The 14,359-nt window shown below is 48.0% G+C and overlaps 1 protein-coding gene across 2 annotated transcripts in view; it reads left to right on the top strand.

Moving 5' to 3' along the window:
* The window catches only part of AIFM3 (apoptosis inducing factor mitochondria associated 3), an 85,406-nt gene that overhangs the window by 68,727 nt on the left and 2,320 nt on the right, over positions 1 to 14,359 (top strand). For both annotated transcript variants that reach the window (XM_054006666.1, XM_054006665.1), the window contains exons 17-19: positions 1,965 to 2,063; positions 5,091 to 5,166; positions 14,020 to 14,124. In XM_054006666.1, coding sequence (XP_053862641.1) covers positions 1,965 to 2,063; positions 5,091 to 5,166; positions 14,020 to 14,124 — 280 coding nt within the window. The remainder of the gene's footprint in view (positions 1 to 1,964; positions 2,064 to 5,090; positions 5,167 to 14,019; positions 14,125 to 14,359) is intronic.

The following is a 14,359-nucleotide window of genomic DNA, read 5'->3' as shown; positions in this document are numbered from 1 at the left end:
CTGTGTCCCCACTAGGGCCCTGCTGCCTGGCTCATTTACAGACCTAGGCAGTGCCTCACCCTCTTAAATGGCCAAACTGGCACAAGGGCATTGGGCCTGCTTCATTTAAAGGGGTCAGCCGTCCTGTGACACTTCCCTTATCAATGTTCTACACTTCATAGCCTCTAACTGATACTGATTTCCTTCAATTTCCCTTTTCTTCCATTAGTTATATGTTTCTGTTTTAGTTCGAATGCGGCCTTCACTTCACCACTGAACCAGGATGGGTTTTTAGCCCAAGTAGTCATCTAGCCTGTGTGTGGAGTCCTGGCTTTTTGGCCCTCTAATAAACTCCTATTTTTCATTCACATTTTTCTATCTCAATTTTTCCTCTTATTCAGTTTGGCTCATAATTGTTCCCAATGTTGGGAAATGGGTGATTTTCAAGCACCAAGTCTAGGTTGTTCTGGCTGCGACTGTCTTCTCTTTGCCCATATTGAACATAATCAAATGTGGCCTAGACCATTGCTAGAATTCCTCTTCTTCCCGATGTATTTAAAAATACCTTTATTGTCCTTAACCTGCTGGCCTTAGGCATTTGGCTTCTCTCAGTGTCCAACAGTTTACCCAGAAAAAAGGAAAAATCCCCCAGGCAAGTTGAAGGACTCAGTCATCCCCCGGCTTGCACACTAGCCCCTTTCTCCTTTTCGCAGCAGCCTTTTCCCCCCACCCCCCCAGTCTCACGCGTCCCACCGTGGCACTGCCAGTCTGCCAGCCAGGTGCTCCAGTGGTCAGTTTTTAGAGTTCTATCACCCAGGTTACCCTTCCTTTTGAACGCAATACTCTGGTTAGCATCGTTCTAAACATGCTTCGAGGATTTTAATATCATTACATGACATAAAGAAGCATCGGCACTGAAAACATGCTCTTCTTTACCTACAGCAACGCCATTCTCAGTCTATGAAGCCCTGAATCACCATGGCATCAGTACAGATTTTGGGGGGCACTGATGATACTTTGCCCCATAAAGCTGTCTGCTCTTGAGAAGTGTTTTATCCACTGTCCCTCCTCTTCCCCTCTCTCCTTGTTCATTTTTCGCTATCTGTGAAAGGGGCCAGGCACCAGTCTGCCCTGTCATTGGAGGGGAACACTGAAAGGGGCGGGGGTGAGACTGGTAGCTAAGGTTAAGATTTTGTCACGGTTATTTTTAGTAAAAGTCACGGACAGGTCGCGGACAAGAAACAAAAATGCATGGAAGCCTGTGACCTGTCTGTGACTTTTACTAAAAACAATGGGGGCGGGCGGTGTTGACGGGGAGCTGACTGATGCCCAAGCGGGGCTGGGGAGGAGGGGGAAGAGAGCCTGAGGTCTGTTGCAGGAGGGAGGAGGAAGTCCAGCACCTGCCACTGCCGACAGCTCCAGATCCTTCTGCCACAGCCCCAGCGGCTCAGAGCTCTGGGGTCCCACCATCCGCAGTGGCTCCAGGTCCCCCTGAGGAAGCTGAGAGCCCTGCTCCCCCCCCAGCAGCTGAGACCTCTGGCCCTGCTGCCCTGGGGTTGAAGCAGGAGGTCTCGTAAAGTCACGGGAATCCGTGATCTCCGTGACATAATCTTATCTTTACTGGTAGCCAGTCTTCTCGGGGGTGGGAAGGTGCAGATTAAGGGTCTATAATTGAACGAGAGCCACACAACCTTCCTTTGAAGGCAGGTAACTGAGGGGCTTCACCATGACCTTGCTAGCATTGTGGTTCATGAAACTTCTGCTGTCGTCCCTCTGCTTGGTTGTCTGATGGGCGTTTTTTAATCTAAGGTGAAAGGTCTTAGGCTCCACTTACACTGTGATTAGAGCAATTGGTAGCAAAAGGCTTTAAACCATCCCAAAGTCCTGGGTGCAATCCGAGCACTCTGGGCCTGCCCAGGCACAGCGCGTGTGGCAAGACTCCCGCACAATTTCCTTTCTTACACTCTGTTTCTTCGGTTTTCCAGGCCGCATAGCAGCTCTGAACATGCTGGCCCATGGCACGGAGATCAGCACAGTCCCGTACCTGTGGACGGCGGTGTTTGGGAAGAGCCTACGATATGCAGGTCAGACATACTAATGCGAGCCGGACGAGCCAGGCAGCGTCTTGAACTGGACAGGAGCCGTACATAAATCTTGGGGGGATAACACCCAGCTCCCTACTCCAACCTGGAGGGGTCTCACCAGCGACTGATGTCTGCACTTTAGGAAAAAATGCCACATGTGCTACTGTGGGAACAGGAGGGGCCCCTAGCGCCCCAAGATTTACAAATGGGAGATGGCTCTGAGGCACAGTACTGAACCTGACCAGGGTGGGGCAGGGCCTGACCTTCAGGGGGGAGGAGATGCCTGTCCCTGACTGAGGTGGAGGGGCGATACCTAAACCTGACTAGGGGTGATGGGTGACAGCTGAATCTGACTGGGGGGAGGAGCAATTCCTGAAACTCTTTCGGGGGGCAGTGCCTGGACTGGACATGGCAGCTGGACCCAATGAGGGTGACCAAGTTGAGGGATGAGGTAGCTGGACTGTGATGACTGGTATCACAGGTGCTGAGTTTTATTTTTCCCAGTGGCTGCTTCACCCCCGCTCCATCCCAAGTCCCCGCCCTCACTTCACCCCTTCCCCCAATGCCCTGCCCTCACCCTGTCTCTTCCCTCCCCTGCTCCGCCCCTTCCCCCCCGCCAAGTGCCTCCCGCCAGCCCCTGAACAGCTAATTGGCGAGGCTGCTGAACAGCTGTGGTTGGTGGGTGCTCCAGCCCCGGCACACACCGAGTCGGTGCCTCTGGCTGGCATTGCTGATGTGTGAACATGAGCAGTTCTGAGAGAAGTCCCAGACCAAAAACTAAGCTACCAGGGAGTTAAAGCCAAGAGTGCATATTCTGCGTGAAATACATGACGGCGGTGTTGTCAAAAAGAAGCATTATAAAGCCACAACATTCAGAGTTAAGGTTTAATTTAAAAGAATTCCAAACACGTTAAAATAATCATATCCTATGATCGTGATGACTGAGGCTTTTCAGTCTCTGTGGTCCCAGGTCAGATGATACAGGAGATTTGTTTTCTTTTTTCTTCATCATGGAAAACTTATTTATAAGGTGAAGTTTTCCTGCGACCCAAATTGTGCATGAATTCAAAACGCCAGCCTGAGTTACCACATCATTTGCAGGTTTAAGACCTGCACACACCATACTGGGTAAGCCCATTCTAAAGCATCTGAACAACACGTGAAGGTAAATTTGCCTGTTCACTTGGTTGGCAGTAGATTCTCCTGGTGAGAGGTCTGAGCACGTCCATATAGGGAAGATAACCACTGTGCTAATCTGGACATCGCTTCTGGGTCTGAGTCTCTTCTTCATCCCATTGAGCCATAGCAAAGGGGCTAGAAAGCCACTCAATTTCCCCCACTGTGAAGCAATCCCCAGCAGAGCTAGAACTAGGATAGCTGGCTCCTTTACCACCCCCTGCAGCCTCTAGCTTAGGGGACCAATGTGTTACTTTGCTCGGGCCATTCTCAGCTCATGTACTGGCCAGTTGGAGCCAGAGTCAGCCAGTATAGATTAGAGGAGCCCCAAGGCCTCTCTGAAGTACACCGAGGCTAGAACAGAACTGGCTGTCAGATCAGGAAGTCACAGTTCCTTTGCTATGTCCCCTCTCAGCTATGCCCTCTCTCTCCCGTCACCTGAGATTGTTGGCTTATCCCTCTGAGGTCCTTATGCTCACAACCTTATTCTGAACCTCCAGTGCCTCCTGTATCAGTCAGGGTACATCTCTGCTGGTGCTGGAAGGTGGCATTTCCAGCCAACATACCTGCACTAGCTTGACGAGCGTTAGTGTGCTAAAAATAGACATGTAGCCTCAGCAGCGCAAGAGGCAGGAGGGACTAGCTGCCTCTGTGGATAATTAACGAACCAATCCCTGGTCCAGGGAGACAGAGAGAGAGAGAAATGAAAAACATCTTTATTCACAGAAAATTATATTAAAAATGATTTAGAAGTATTATAAAATTGTAATATATACACCAAACGATGAATAAAATAAAGCAAATCGTGTATTAAGCAAACATTACATATGGATCACTAAAGCGTCGTCATCACCACGTTCACTCAAAATATTAACACACCAAGTCAACCGAAAAGTCACTCTACCCTCCCATTCTGTTCTGGTGAGATTTCAGAACAGCCAGTTTTCCCCAACCCAGCAAAATGTTAGCCAGTCAGGAAACAGAGCCCTCGCATTTGGCCAGTGTCACTCTGAGAACAAACAGGGGCTGTGGAGCGCTCTCTGGAATTTGGCAAGGACCTTATCCAAAAAACACACACTCCCTTTGTCCCAGTGACTCTTTCCTTATTCGTTCTCAGTGCAACAGCTTCAACAGGAGACACTGAGGGAGCTCCCCACATCCGACTATCTCATACCACAGTGATAGGCACTCACTTGAGAGGTGGCAGATCCCTGTTCAAATCCTTGCCCCCACCCAGGCATAGGGGGTGACTTGAACTGAGGGTCTCCTATAGCCACACTGCGTACCCTCACCACTGAGCTAAAGATTATGGGGGAGGTCTTCTTCCTTCTCCCTGGACACCTGGCATGGAGCTGCAGTGCCCATGCCCAAAGGCATAAACATGGGTACTGAGCAATTTTAGGAACCTACAGGGTTCGGTGGCAGCTGAGCAGTGGTTTTGGAATCCCAGTGGGGCCAGATTCTGGGATTTAGGCACCTAAAGTGACACTTTTACACTTAATTTCTTAATGACGTTAGCTCTTAGTGGGCAGACTGTGGCTTCCCATAGCACTATGATTGAATCATTTAGGAGATGGCTGAGCAAAGAATGCTGGGATTTTAGGACTGTCACGCCAATCCCAGCACACGGTGAGGGTGTCTCTGGTTTGTAGATTGTCGTCCAAAAAGAGGTTGTGGCTGTAAGACAGACCACCGCCATATGGCATGTGTTGTCTACGTATGTGGGTGCTTGCCTGTGTGTGCGTACCTGTGTGCACATGAGATTGCGTAATGTGGAACCATAGGGGAGGAAGGGCAAAGGGAGCAGCATTCTGCCTCCTGCACTGCTTTGACATTTCCCCTGTTTTTCAGGCCACGGGGAAGGATTTGATGATGTCGTGTTTCAAGGCGATTTAGACGAACTGAAGTTTGTGGCATTTTACACCAAGTAAGTGTTTCTCTTCCCTTTGAGACGTTCCAACGTGGACTTTAATCTGACTGCTCAGTCATTGAAATATTTCCTTTTACTCTATTTCTGCCATAGTCACTAGCCATCAGTTTTCCCCCTCCAAGGATCCAGGTTGTTGTGCATTAATAAAATGACACATTTGAAATCAGAGGAGTTTTGAGACCAATGCTGCACGAGGGCATTAGGTTCAGTTTGTTCTGCACAATGAATGTTCTCTAGACACAACACAACGTAGACCTCAGAGAGGGGTGGATTACGTGAAATGGGTGAGATTCTTAAGGGTGACTTAAGTGCCTAACTCACTTTAGGCACCGCCATCCAACATTTAGATGCCACTGGCATTCACAAAACCACCACTCAGCTGCTGTCTAAACCTGTAGGCACCAAGTTCCCACTTTCAAAGTCCCCAAGGCACCTCGATTTCAGTAGCTGGGCCTTCACTGAGCCACCTCGCTCCTGACATCTCCCAGCAGGTCAACACCTACCTCACGCCTCAGCCCCAGTGGGATTTGCAACTACGCATTTCTCACCGATCTTGCCTCCAAGGCATGATGCAGTAGGCATGCCGAGAGCATGCCTAAACCCCTACACAGGACACTGGAGAAGGAGGTGCCCCCGTATGTTCAGTGGTTAGAGCACAGCCCCAGGATGTGGGAGAGCTGGGTTCAAATCCCCCCTCTGCCTCATGTGGAGCAGAGATTTGAACTTGTCTCCTACCTCCCTGACCACTGGGCTATAGGGGAGCCAAGGCAAGGCTTGCTGAGTCTCTCCAGTGGACACTGTTCCACTGTCCATAAATCCTTAACTATTCATTGGGGGCAGTGGGACTCTATTAGGGCACTGTTGAGAGAGGCTCAGGGTTCAGTCCCCCTGCTCCAGTGGAGAGCTGATTATTTATACATTTAAGGCACTCTTCTGAGAGGTGGGGGACCTTAATTTCCTCCTCCACATCAGGCAGCGGGGGGATATGAACCCAGGTCTCCCACTTCCTGGGCTAAAGATTATAAGTGGGGAACCGTCACCCCTGCTTTCCCCCTGGCATAGGTGCCCCATTCATGTACCTCCAGCTCAGACTTAAGGGGCTAAATCCATTTGAGGGTGTGGGTCACACCCCTCCTCAGCCTTTTCTATTGGCTAACTTAGGCAGCACCCTGCTCCCCCTGCTGGCTTTTGTGTGAATGCCATTCTTAGACACTTAATTCTCCCCGTGCTTTGTGTAAGGGGCACCTAACTCAGAGTTGTGAATTGCATTAGGTGGCAGGGCACATAAATGTTAGGGGCTGCATTGCAGGGGTGGCGGAGCCTTCCCAAGTGGGGGGGGTCAGGGACCCCCACCCTTCAGTGCACCCGCCCCACATCTTTCACCCAAGGCCCCACCCCTGGTCAAGCCGGAAGCCGGAGCAGGCTGGGAGCCACGGACCCTCCATCTGCCTGGGATGGGGGAGCCGAGAGCAGCTCCCGGCACATGTCCCCAGACCCCACTTCAAATGGTTTCATTTTGAAAATGTGAAAAAAAAATTCTTTCCAACATTATCATTTTGATTCCCATATCATTTAAATGTCAAGGTGTTTCTAATGCCCCGCCCCAGCGGAGGGGTTCTCCTAGAAAAACAAACAAAAGAAAGCTCCTTTTCTCTCTCTTTCCCTTACAAGAGCAGGGAATAGAGTGACAGAATTTAAAGGCAAAGATGGACCCTCTCATGGGCAAACTTTCTGGAGTCAGCCTGTAGCAGAGTGACAACTCACCGGTGCAGCGCCTCCTGCTGATCATCCTGGGAATTAGCACTTCCAGTCCAGAGCGCCCTCTGCCGGCCGGTGTCTCGCCTGCTGCTGGCCCCTGTGTCCCTCCCGGACCCTGGTGCCCTTTACATCATGGTTCTGCCCCTAGCAGTAACCCACAATCTGGGTCTCCCCACCCGCTAACCCGCTATCCCCACCTCGCCTCAGTGGCTACTGCCAGTCCCCATCTAGCCCCCACTCACTGGGGCAGACTGCAAACCACTCATCATCTGCAAGGGGGGGCTAGAACCTGCTGCCTTTGCCTATCTCTGGGCTGCCCCTCTGCAGCCCTAGTACCTTTTTGGCCTTTTAGCAAGGCCTGCAGCCTGGGGTTTGACTAGGGTGGAGCTCCCTCTGCCCTTCCCCAGCACTGCTCCACCTCAGATACCCTGCTCAGCTCCCAGGCAGCCAGGTCCTTCTCTCTTTATCCCTAGAGAGAGACTCTTCTTAGCCTCTGGCCCTCAGCCCTCTTGTAGGGCCAGCTGTGGCCTGATTGGGGCGTGGCCCCAGCTGTGGCTGCTTCCCCCAATCAGCCTGGCTTTTCTCTGCCACAGCCCTCTCCAGGGCTGCTTTAACCCCCTCAGGGCAGGAGTGGGGTGACCATCCCACTACACAACCCTTTTGGGGGTTGGCTTATCAACAGGTCTTTGTCTTTAATTCGGGTCTACCTCCAGCCCCTCCTCTTGGAGCATCCTGCTTTACAACTGGTCCGTACAGTTTCAGAAGCAGTGGGGCCTGCAACTGTCTCCCTCTTGGCTGATCTGTCTCTGTTGTCAGCAGTGTCTGAGGTGTATCAGTCTTCGTCCTGTTCACCACCCCATCCTGTGGCAAGTTTTCCCTTTTTAAGCTCCCCCCTCCAGGCAGAGCAAGCCTTGCAGGTGCTGAATGACCCCAGAAGAACTCGCTGGTTCCCCTCCCCCCCGCAGAGTGGGTGTGCGGCCCCTTCACAATTATATATATTAAATACAATATATAAACATGTAATATTAACATTAACGTTTTGTTATAATGGTTCAAGCAAAATGAATTGAAATGATAAAGTTGGAAAGCAACATTTTTACATTATCAAAATGAAACAGTTTGACACATAAATGAAATGAGAAAACCTAAATGATTTGTTTAGACTTTTCTCATCAAAAACATTGTTGAAATTGAGACATTCCCAAAAAAACATTTTTATTTCAATGAAATTGCATTTTCCAACAGAAAACTCTTCCATCAAAACATTTCTTACCAACTCTACTTCGGATATGGACAGGCTTACGTCCCCCCTTAGCTTAACTGACCTACACACACATAGCTCCTTCAGTCTTTCCAAATAAGTCCGTTAACCAGGTCCTCCAACCCCAGGATCATTGTTGTTCTTCTCAGAACAGTCTCCAGTCTCTCTGCCCGTGAAGTGGTCAGAACTGAATGCACGATTCCGGAGTGCTCACTAAAAGTTGTATGGTGACGTGATTCCTTCACATATTGAAGCTCAAAATGGGGCTTTCGTTGAAGCCTCATTATATTCCTCCTCTTCAATACCACAGGAAAATATTTGGCATATTTTGGTATTTATTCCATCCCTAATTAGGAAGGAAATGTCAAATCTCTTTAATTAAACATCTGTAAGTACTTTGAAGATGAAAAGCTATGGATAGCTAATATGAATAATGACAGCATGTTATTATAGTCATTGATTCATCACTTTGTGTTCAACACTCAGTAAAGCAAGGAAGTGGCAAAGGTTTCTGAGCAGTGAAATGTCAGGGAAAGGAGAGCTGCTTGAACACAGCCTGCTGGCCAACCTTAACATACATATTACGGGTTGTAAATAAGCCTTAAACAAACCAGATTGAAAGTGGGAGTCTGCTACTAAAAGTATGTGTGTTATTCTGTGACTTAGGAAAGCCCACAGGAATTGGCTTTTCTATAATAGGATGACCACCTGCATAGAGTCATTGAGGTATCTTTGAACAGCTCTAGCTAGTGGGGGGCTGCACTGATTAATCAGTCTGGGGTTCTTCTAAGCCTGGGACGTTAGTGTCACCTTCTCTTTATCTCTCTATATCCTATTACTTGGAATCAAGGACAGTCTTTGCCTCTCAGGCCCTGGGAGTTATTTCTAGGTCTCTTCTTTCTAACAGTTGGTGGCAACTCTGTATGGTACAGTGCTGATGCTGGGAGGGAGGCCACTGTCATAAACTGACTCTCCTCTGACTTCCACCGCTAGTCAAAGCTGGAGAGACTGTCCCTCGCTGCCTATTTGCCCTTTGATCTCCCCTCTCTTGTTCATTGCAATGAAATGCGGGTGGCTTACATTCCAGGGCCTGCTCTCCCGGCTCAGTTTCACAGTTAAACTAACATTATTTTTCAGAGATTGAAGAAGAAATTGGTAAAAAAAACAACAACAACCACCCACCAAACCTGCCTGTTACCCCAGGGTTACAGGGCAACAGCACAAGCAAAGCCCCTGTTGGTGCCATAGGTGCTGGAGTAGAGGTGCTGCAGCACCCCCTGGCTTGAAGTGGTTTCCATTACATACAAGGTTTATAGTTTGGTTCAATGGCTCTCAGCACCCCCACGATACAAATTGTTCCAGCCCCCCCCCGGTTGGTGCTGCTAGAGCAAAGGTTGAAGTGCTCTTGTCACAAAGGAGATTGTTTTCTTATCATCAAATATCTTGGTGCTAGATCAGCCCAGGAGAGGAAACATAGGAGAAAGGGCCCTCCATACAGTTCACCCTGTGGAATCTCTTGATTATTGTTCTGGGACACCAGGGTTGCCTCCCAACCTCAAAATTGACCTACATTTTCCTGCAAAGCTTACTGATCCCCAAGGTCAAGGAGCTCCCAGAGGATCCACCATGAAGGATCATTACTGTTGCCTTTCCCCAGAACCTCTCCTCCACAGTTTTTACAGATCCAGACCAACACGGCTACCCCTCTGATACTCCACTCCTCCACTGTTGTAATCCCTGTTTCCCCAACCTCATACCCTTCCATTCCAGCCAACCCCATCCTCACATACAGATTCCCCAACCCCACTGAAGGGCTCCTGTCGGAAAGGGGGGAATGATGCTGCAAAGGTGGTGGAGATCCATACGGATTTCATGCCCTCTCTCTGTGGGCCTTGATTCCTAATTCTTCCACCCCTCAGTTTCAGAAATGGTGCCCCAGTTGATTTTAAGAGGCATTTCTTATAGTTTCTCCTGTGGCCAAGATTTTCAAAAGTGACACGTATTTAGGATGTCCTATTTGAGACACCATAAAAGGACCCAGTTGTCCATAACTTTGTTGACATTACAAGACCTAGAAATGTTTCCAAAATAAATAATTTGAGTGTATGAGTCTATAAGAGAATTTCCCCATTGATAATGGTTCTGTCATTGTCTCAATCATGCCCAATTCTCAGTCAACGATAGGTAGGGTGACCAGATGGCCCGTATTTAAAGGGACAATCCCATTTTTTGGGACTTTTTCTTATATAGGCGCCTGTTACCCCCCACCCACTGTCCTGTTTTTTCACAGTTGCTATCTGGTAACCCTAAGTCGATAGGCTACCTATTTGGAAAGTGTTTGTGCCATCTCTTTTCTTTCTCCCAAATATATACATTGTTTATTCCTTGATTCAGAATAGCAAATCTTTTGCCCTAGCTGATTGATAGAGTCTCCCTCTTATTTCCTTGTCTTTGAACAGTGAAGTGGAAATTATCATTTTTCATTCTCACCTTTTGTCTAAGCTACCTAATTAGGTGCCCGCGACATTGCAGAAGTTTTATACTTGTCAGTATCTATTTCTAGTTTTGTACATTGATCTGATATTTAGATAAGAGACTGCATTTCTCTGTAGTGAGAGAGTCTCCCAGAATGAATTGTTTGCAATCTAGTTTGTAACTTATCTGGCGTTCCCAGCAGGCAGGGTACTAGCCTGCTAGTGTTTGGGTTAGTTGCTTGAGGATTATTGGTTTTCACCCCAGACTGTGTACAACCCAAATCTGGGTGTCATTGCTGTGACATCGGGAGTTATGGGAGCGGTGTCGATGTCAAATGCAGGTCAACCACGCTTCTATTGCTGCTCTTCTAAGCCCTGTCCACACTAGCTTCCACTGTGTTAAAAAAAAATTATTTTTCAACATAGTTTTTAAACGTGATTGCTGCGAAAAGTGAGAGGGACAGTCTGGTTACTGAAGTCTGACTTCACTGGAGCTATGCCCATTTACACCCGTTAAGAATCTGGCTCAGGGATGTTAAAGCCAGAAAGGACCATTCTGATCAACTGGTCTGCCCGCTTGCTTAACACAGGCCAGATAATTTCACCCTGTGATTCCTGCATCCTGCCCAGTAACTAGTGGCTGAAGTAGGGTATATCTTTTGTAATGGCATCCAATCTTGGTTTAAAGGCCAGATTCTCTCCTCATTTCAAACCGTTTTGTTGCCACCTGCAGACTCGGGCCTCAGTTAGCTGCCTAAGAAATTCTCGAGTGGTAGGGAGCTCTCACCTGGCATAAAGTGTCATCACTGGCTCCTAGACCAATGACCATTAACATTCTGATGGGGGCTGGAGGGGTGTTGGGAGTGAGAGGGGTAAGGACGGAGATTACTTCACCAGGCCAATTCATAACTGGTACAAGGTCCCATAAGGACCTTGGTGAATGTTTCACTTGGTGAAAGTTACAGCAGCCCCGAAACTTTGCACTGTTGTGCCAGGGCCAGGGCAGATGCACCTTCAGAATGCAGTAGGCATAACTGGCTTCCTGGAGCCCCACCCCCGTTTCCCGTCATCATCACCATCATGGCAAATCCCAAAGAGACATGGCCTCTTTGCAGAACAAGCACCACCTGGATTTATTTCCAGCTAGGTCTTGCAGGCTGACTGGCTGTTCAGTTTATGCCCATCACTGGCAATCTTATTGCAGCACCAAAGCTTCAGGTGACCACATGACCACTAGCTGTGTAGCGGCATTCCTGGGTAAACACGCTTCGTGATTTGTTGGTCTTCTATCCTAATAACACGTCTGTGCCAAGAAAGTCACCAAAACCAAACCATTGCTGACGGAAGCCGTTGCTGAGGTCAGCTTCAAATATCCTCATTTCTGATCTTGTCCTGCCTCTTAATAAGGAGAAACTGATGTAGACGATAAGAACTGAAAACATCAATCAAATGCTCGTTAGCCTTCCTCAGCATGCACATTTCACTGGCGTACCACAGAGTGGGTAGAACCGTGGCTCTACAGAGCCGCAGCTTTGTAGCAAGCTGAGTGTCATGACATTGCAACAGAGGCTGATGAAGGGTCTGAAACATGGTGGCAGATGCTGCTATAAAAGTGCCCACATCTCTTGAGCAACCTCCAGCACTGTCGGTGACACTTCAAGTATTTGCCAGTTGCCACCTGCTCAACATCCAGTCTGTACTGTTAATAGCGAGCTGCTTGAAATCTGGAGTTGGAGAATGCCTGATAGCAAGGGCCAGGACTGAATTTTTTCCAGATTAATAATCAGACCCGTGCACGCTACTTCTTACCTGGCTGCAGCAATTCACCCAACTGAGCCAACAAGACAAGGCCATCGGTGTATTTGAGATCTCAAAACAGAACGTTGTTCAGCTCAATAGCATCAACAACTGTCTCCTCAAGCTTATCCATCAACCCATTCAATGTCCAATTTCCTGTGGGACACTTGCAAAGAACTGGAGAATTAACCAGATCCCTTGATAAATTCTTCCAAAGTTAATTACCCTCACTGGTAAAAATGTGTGCCATATTTCTAGTACGAATTTGTCGATCTTCAGCTTCCAGCCATTGGACCTTTGTTCTGACTATGCTAGATTAAAGAGCTGTTTGCTGTCAGAATCCTTAATCTAGGTACTTGTTGCCTCTTATGCTTCTCTTCAATGAGCTAAATAGATTGACGATGGGGATTTTCAAAAGTATCTAATTCTCTCAGGGTAGAACGTATTAATCCAACTGATTTGTCTTCTATCCCTATTAGAGCTACCACTCTGTTGAATCAATGAGTTTAAGTACTTTATCATCACTCCATCCCTGTGCTTTGATACAGAAGGACCCTCTTATTGGAATATTTCTTACTTTACTCTGTGAGGGATTGCATTGCTTTTCATGTTGTTCTACACATGAATCTCTTTGCAGGTCTCAGAGAAATTGTGAACACATTGTCAGAAGCATAATAGTTACTTGAATGCTGTACAGGTTCATTTTGATTTAGGCTCAAGTGCTCTGCACAGACTGCATGCCGCTTTGTCTGTATGACATTCCCGACTCTTTTTAGCAGTGAAAACCCATTGTACGTTATTAGGTGTGGTCCTCATTAGAGCTGGGGGAATAAATGATTTCTCAGCTTGCTGGCATTTCCAAAAAAGCTTTTTTAAAATTTCAGCTCAACCAGACCTAATCCAAAAACTCTGAAAAAACGTGGTGATTTGAAAAAGTTGACAGACATTTTGTTCAACCTGCAATGAACCATTTCACTTTGTTTCCAGGCACTTTTCAACATACCGGCAGAGGAAATAAAAGGCTAGAATCACATTCACCTAATTTTCCACCACCCGCAGCACTGTGGTTTCTCTGCACACTAGAAGGCATCACATCTCTAGTACAACATCTATCATGTTGTCTAGGTTCTGTCCTCCTCCTCCAGAGGCAACTGGACATTATTTTTCCACCTCAAAAAACGTTTTGGGTTATTTTAGTACTTAAAGCCACATCAGAGCACCACAGGGTCAGACCGTACTGCCCTGACTAGGGGCAGTGTGTCGCTGTGCTGTCCCATGAGCAAAGCTGGGACCAGGCATGGAGCCAGGGCTCCATCCACTCCCCACCAGTGCCTGCCCACATGCTGCTCACCGGCCGCTCTCCCCACCGGGTGCTGCTGTCTGAGGTAACAAGCACATGGGCTAACGGGGGCTCCTGAAGCTGGGAAGAGATTATAGGTTCATAGTCCCTGGTGGTTCCATCAATGAGTTTACCCTTTCGTGAAGGAAAAAAGTGTCCATCTAAAGCCATTCACTTCATTACCCCCAGTGTCTCCTTCACACCTCTGATCTTTGTTGTAGGAACGAGGAGGTGATTGCTGTGGCTAGTATGAACTATGACCCGATTGTGTCCAAAGTCGCTGAGGTCATGGCCTCTGGGAGAGCAATCAGAAAACGAGATGTGGAGTAAGTAGACGCTGCTAAAGACAATTGTGACATAAATCGGGCCAAGTAAAATCAAAACCAGACGGGCGAGTGATCCATCAGCTGGCAGGTGCTAGAGCAGAAACACCGCCTGGGCTAGAAGCAATGGTTCATCCTATATTAGTTCAGGTGAATGACAAGTGACAACCCATACATATCCATCTGCTGTTTGCTACTGTCAGCTGTACTTCCTAAACACACTCGCTCCTCTAGTCCC

The sequence above is a fragment of the Malaclemys terrapin genome, chromosome 16 (genome assembly GCF_027887155.1).
Source record: "Malaclemys terrapin pileata isolate rMalTer1 chromosome 16, rMalTer1.hap1, whole genome shotgun sequence".
Lineage (NCBI taxonomy): Eukaryota > Metazoa > Chordata > Testudines > Emydidae > Malaclemys > Malaclemys terrapin.
Note: the sequence above shows the minus strand (reverse complement) of the source record. Positions and strands in the feature narration are given on the sequence as shown.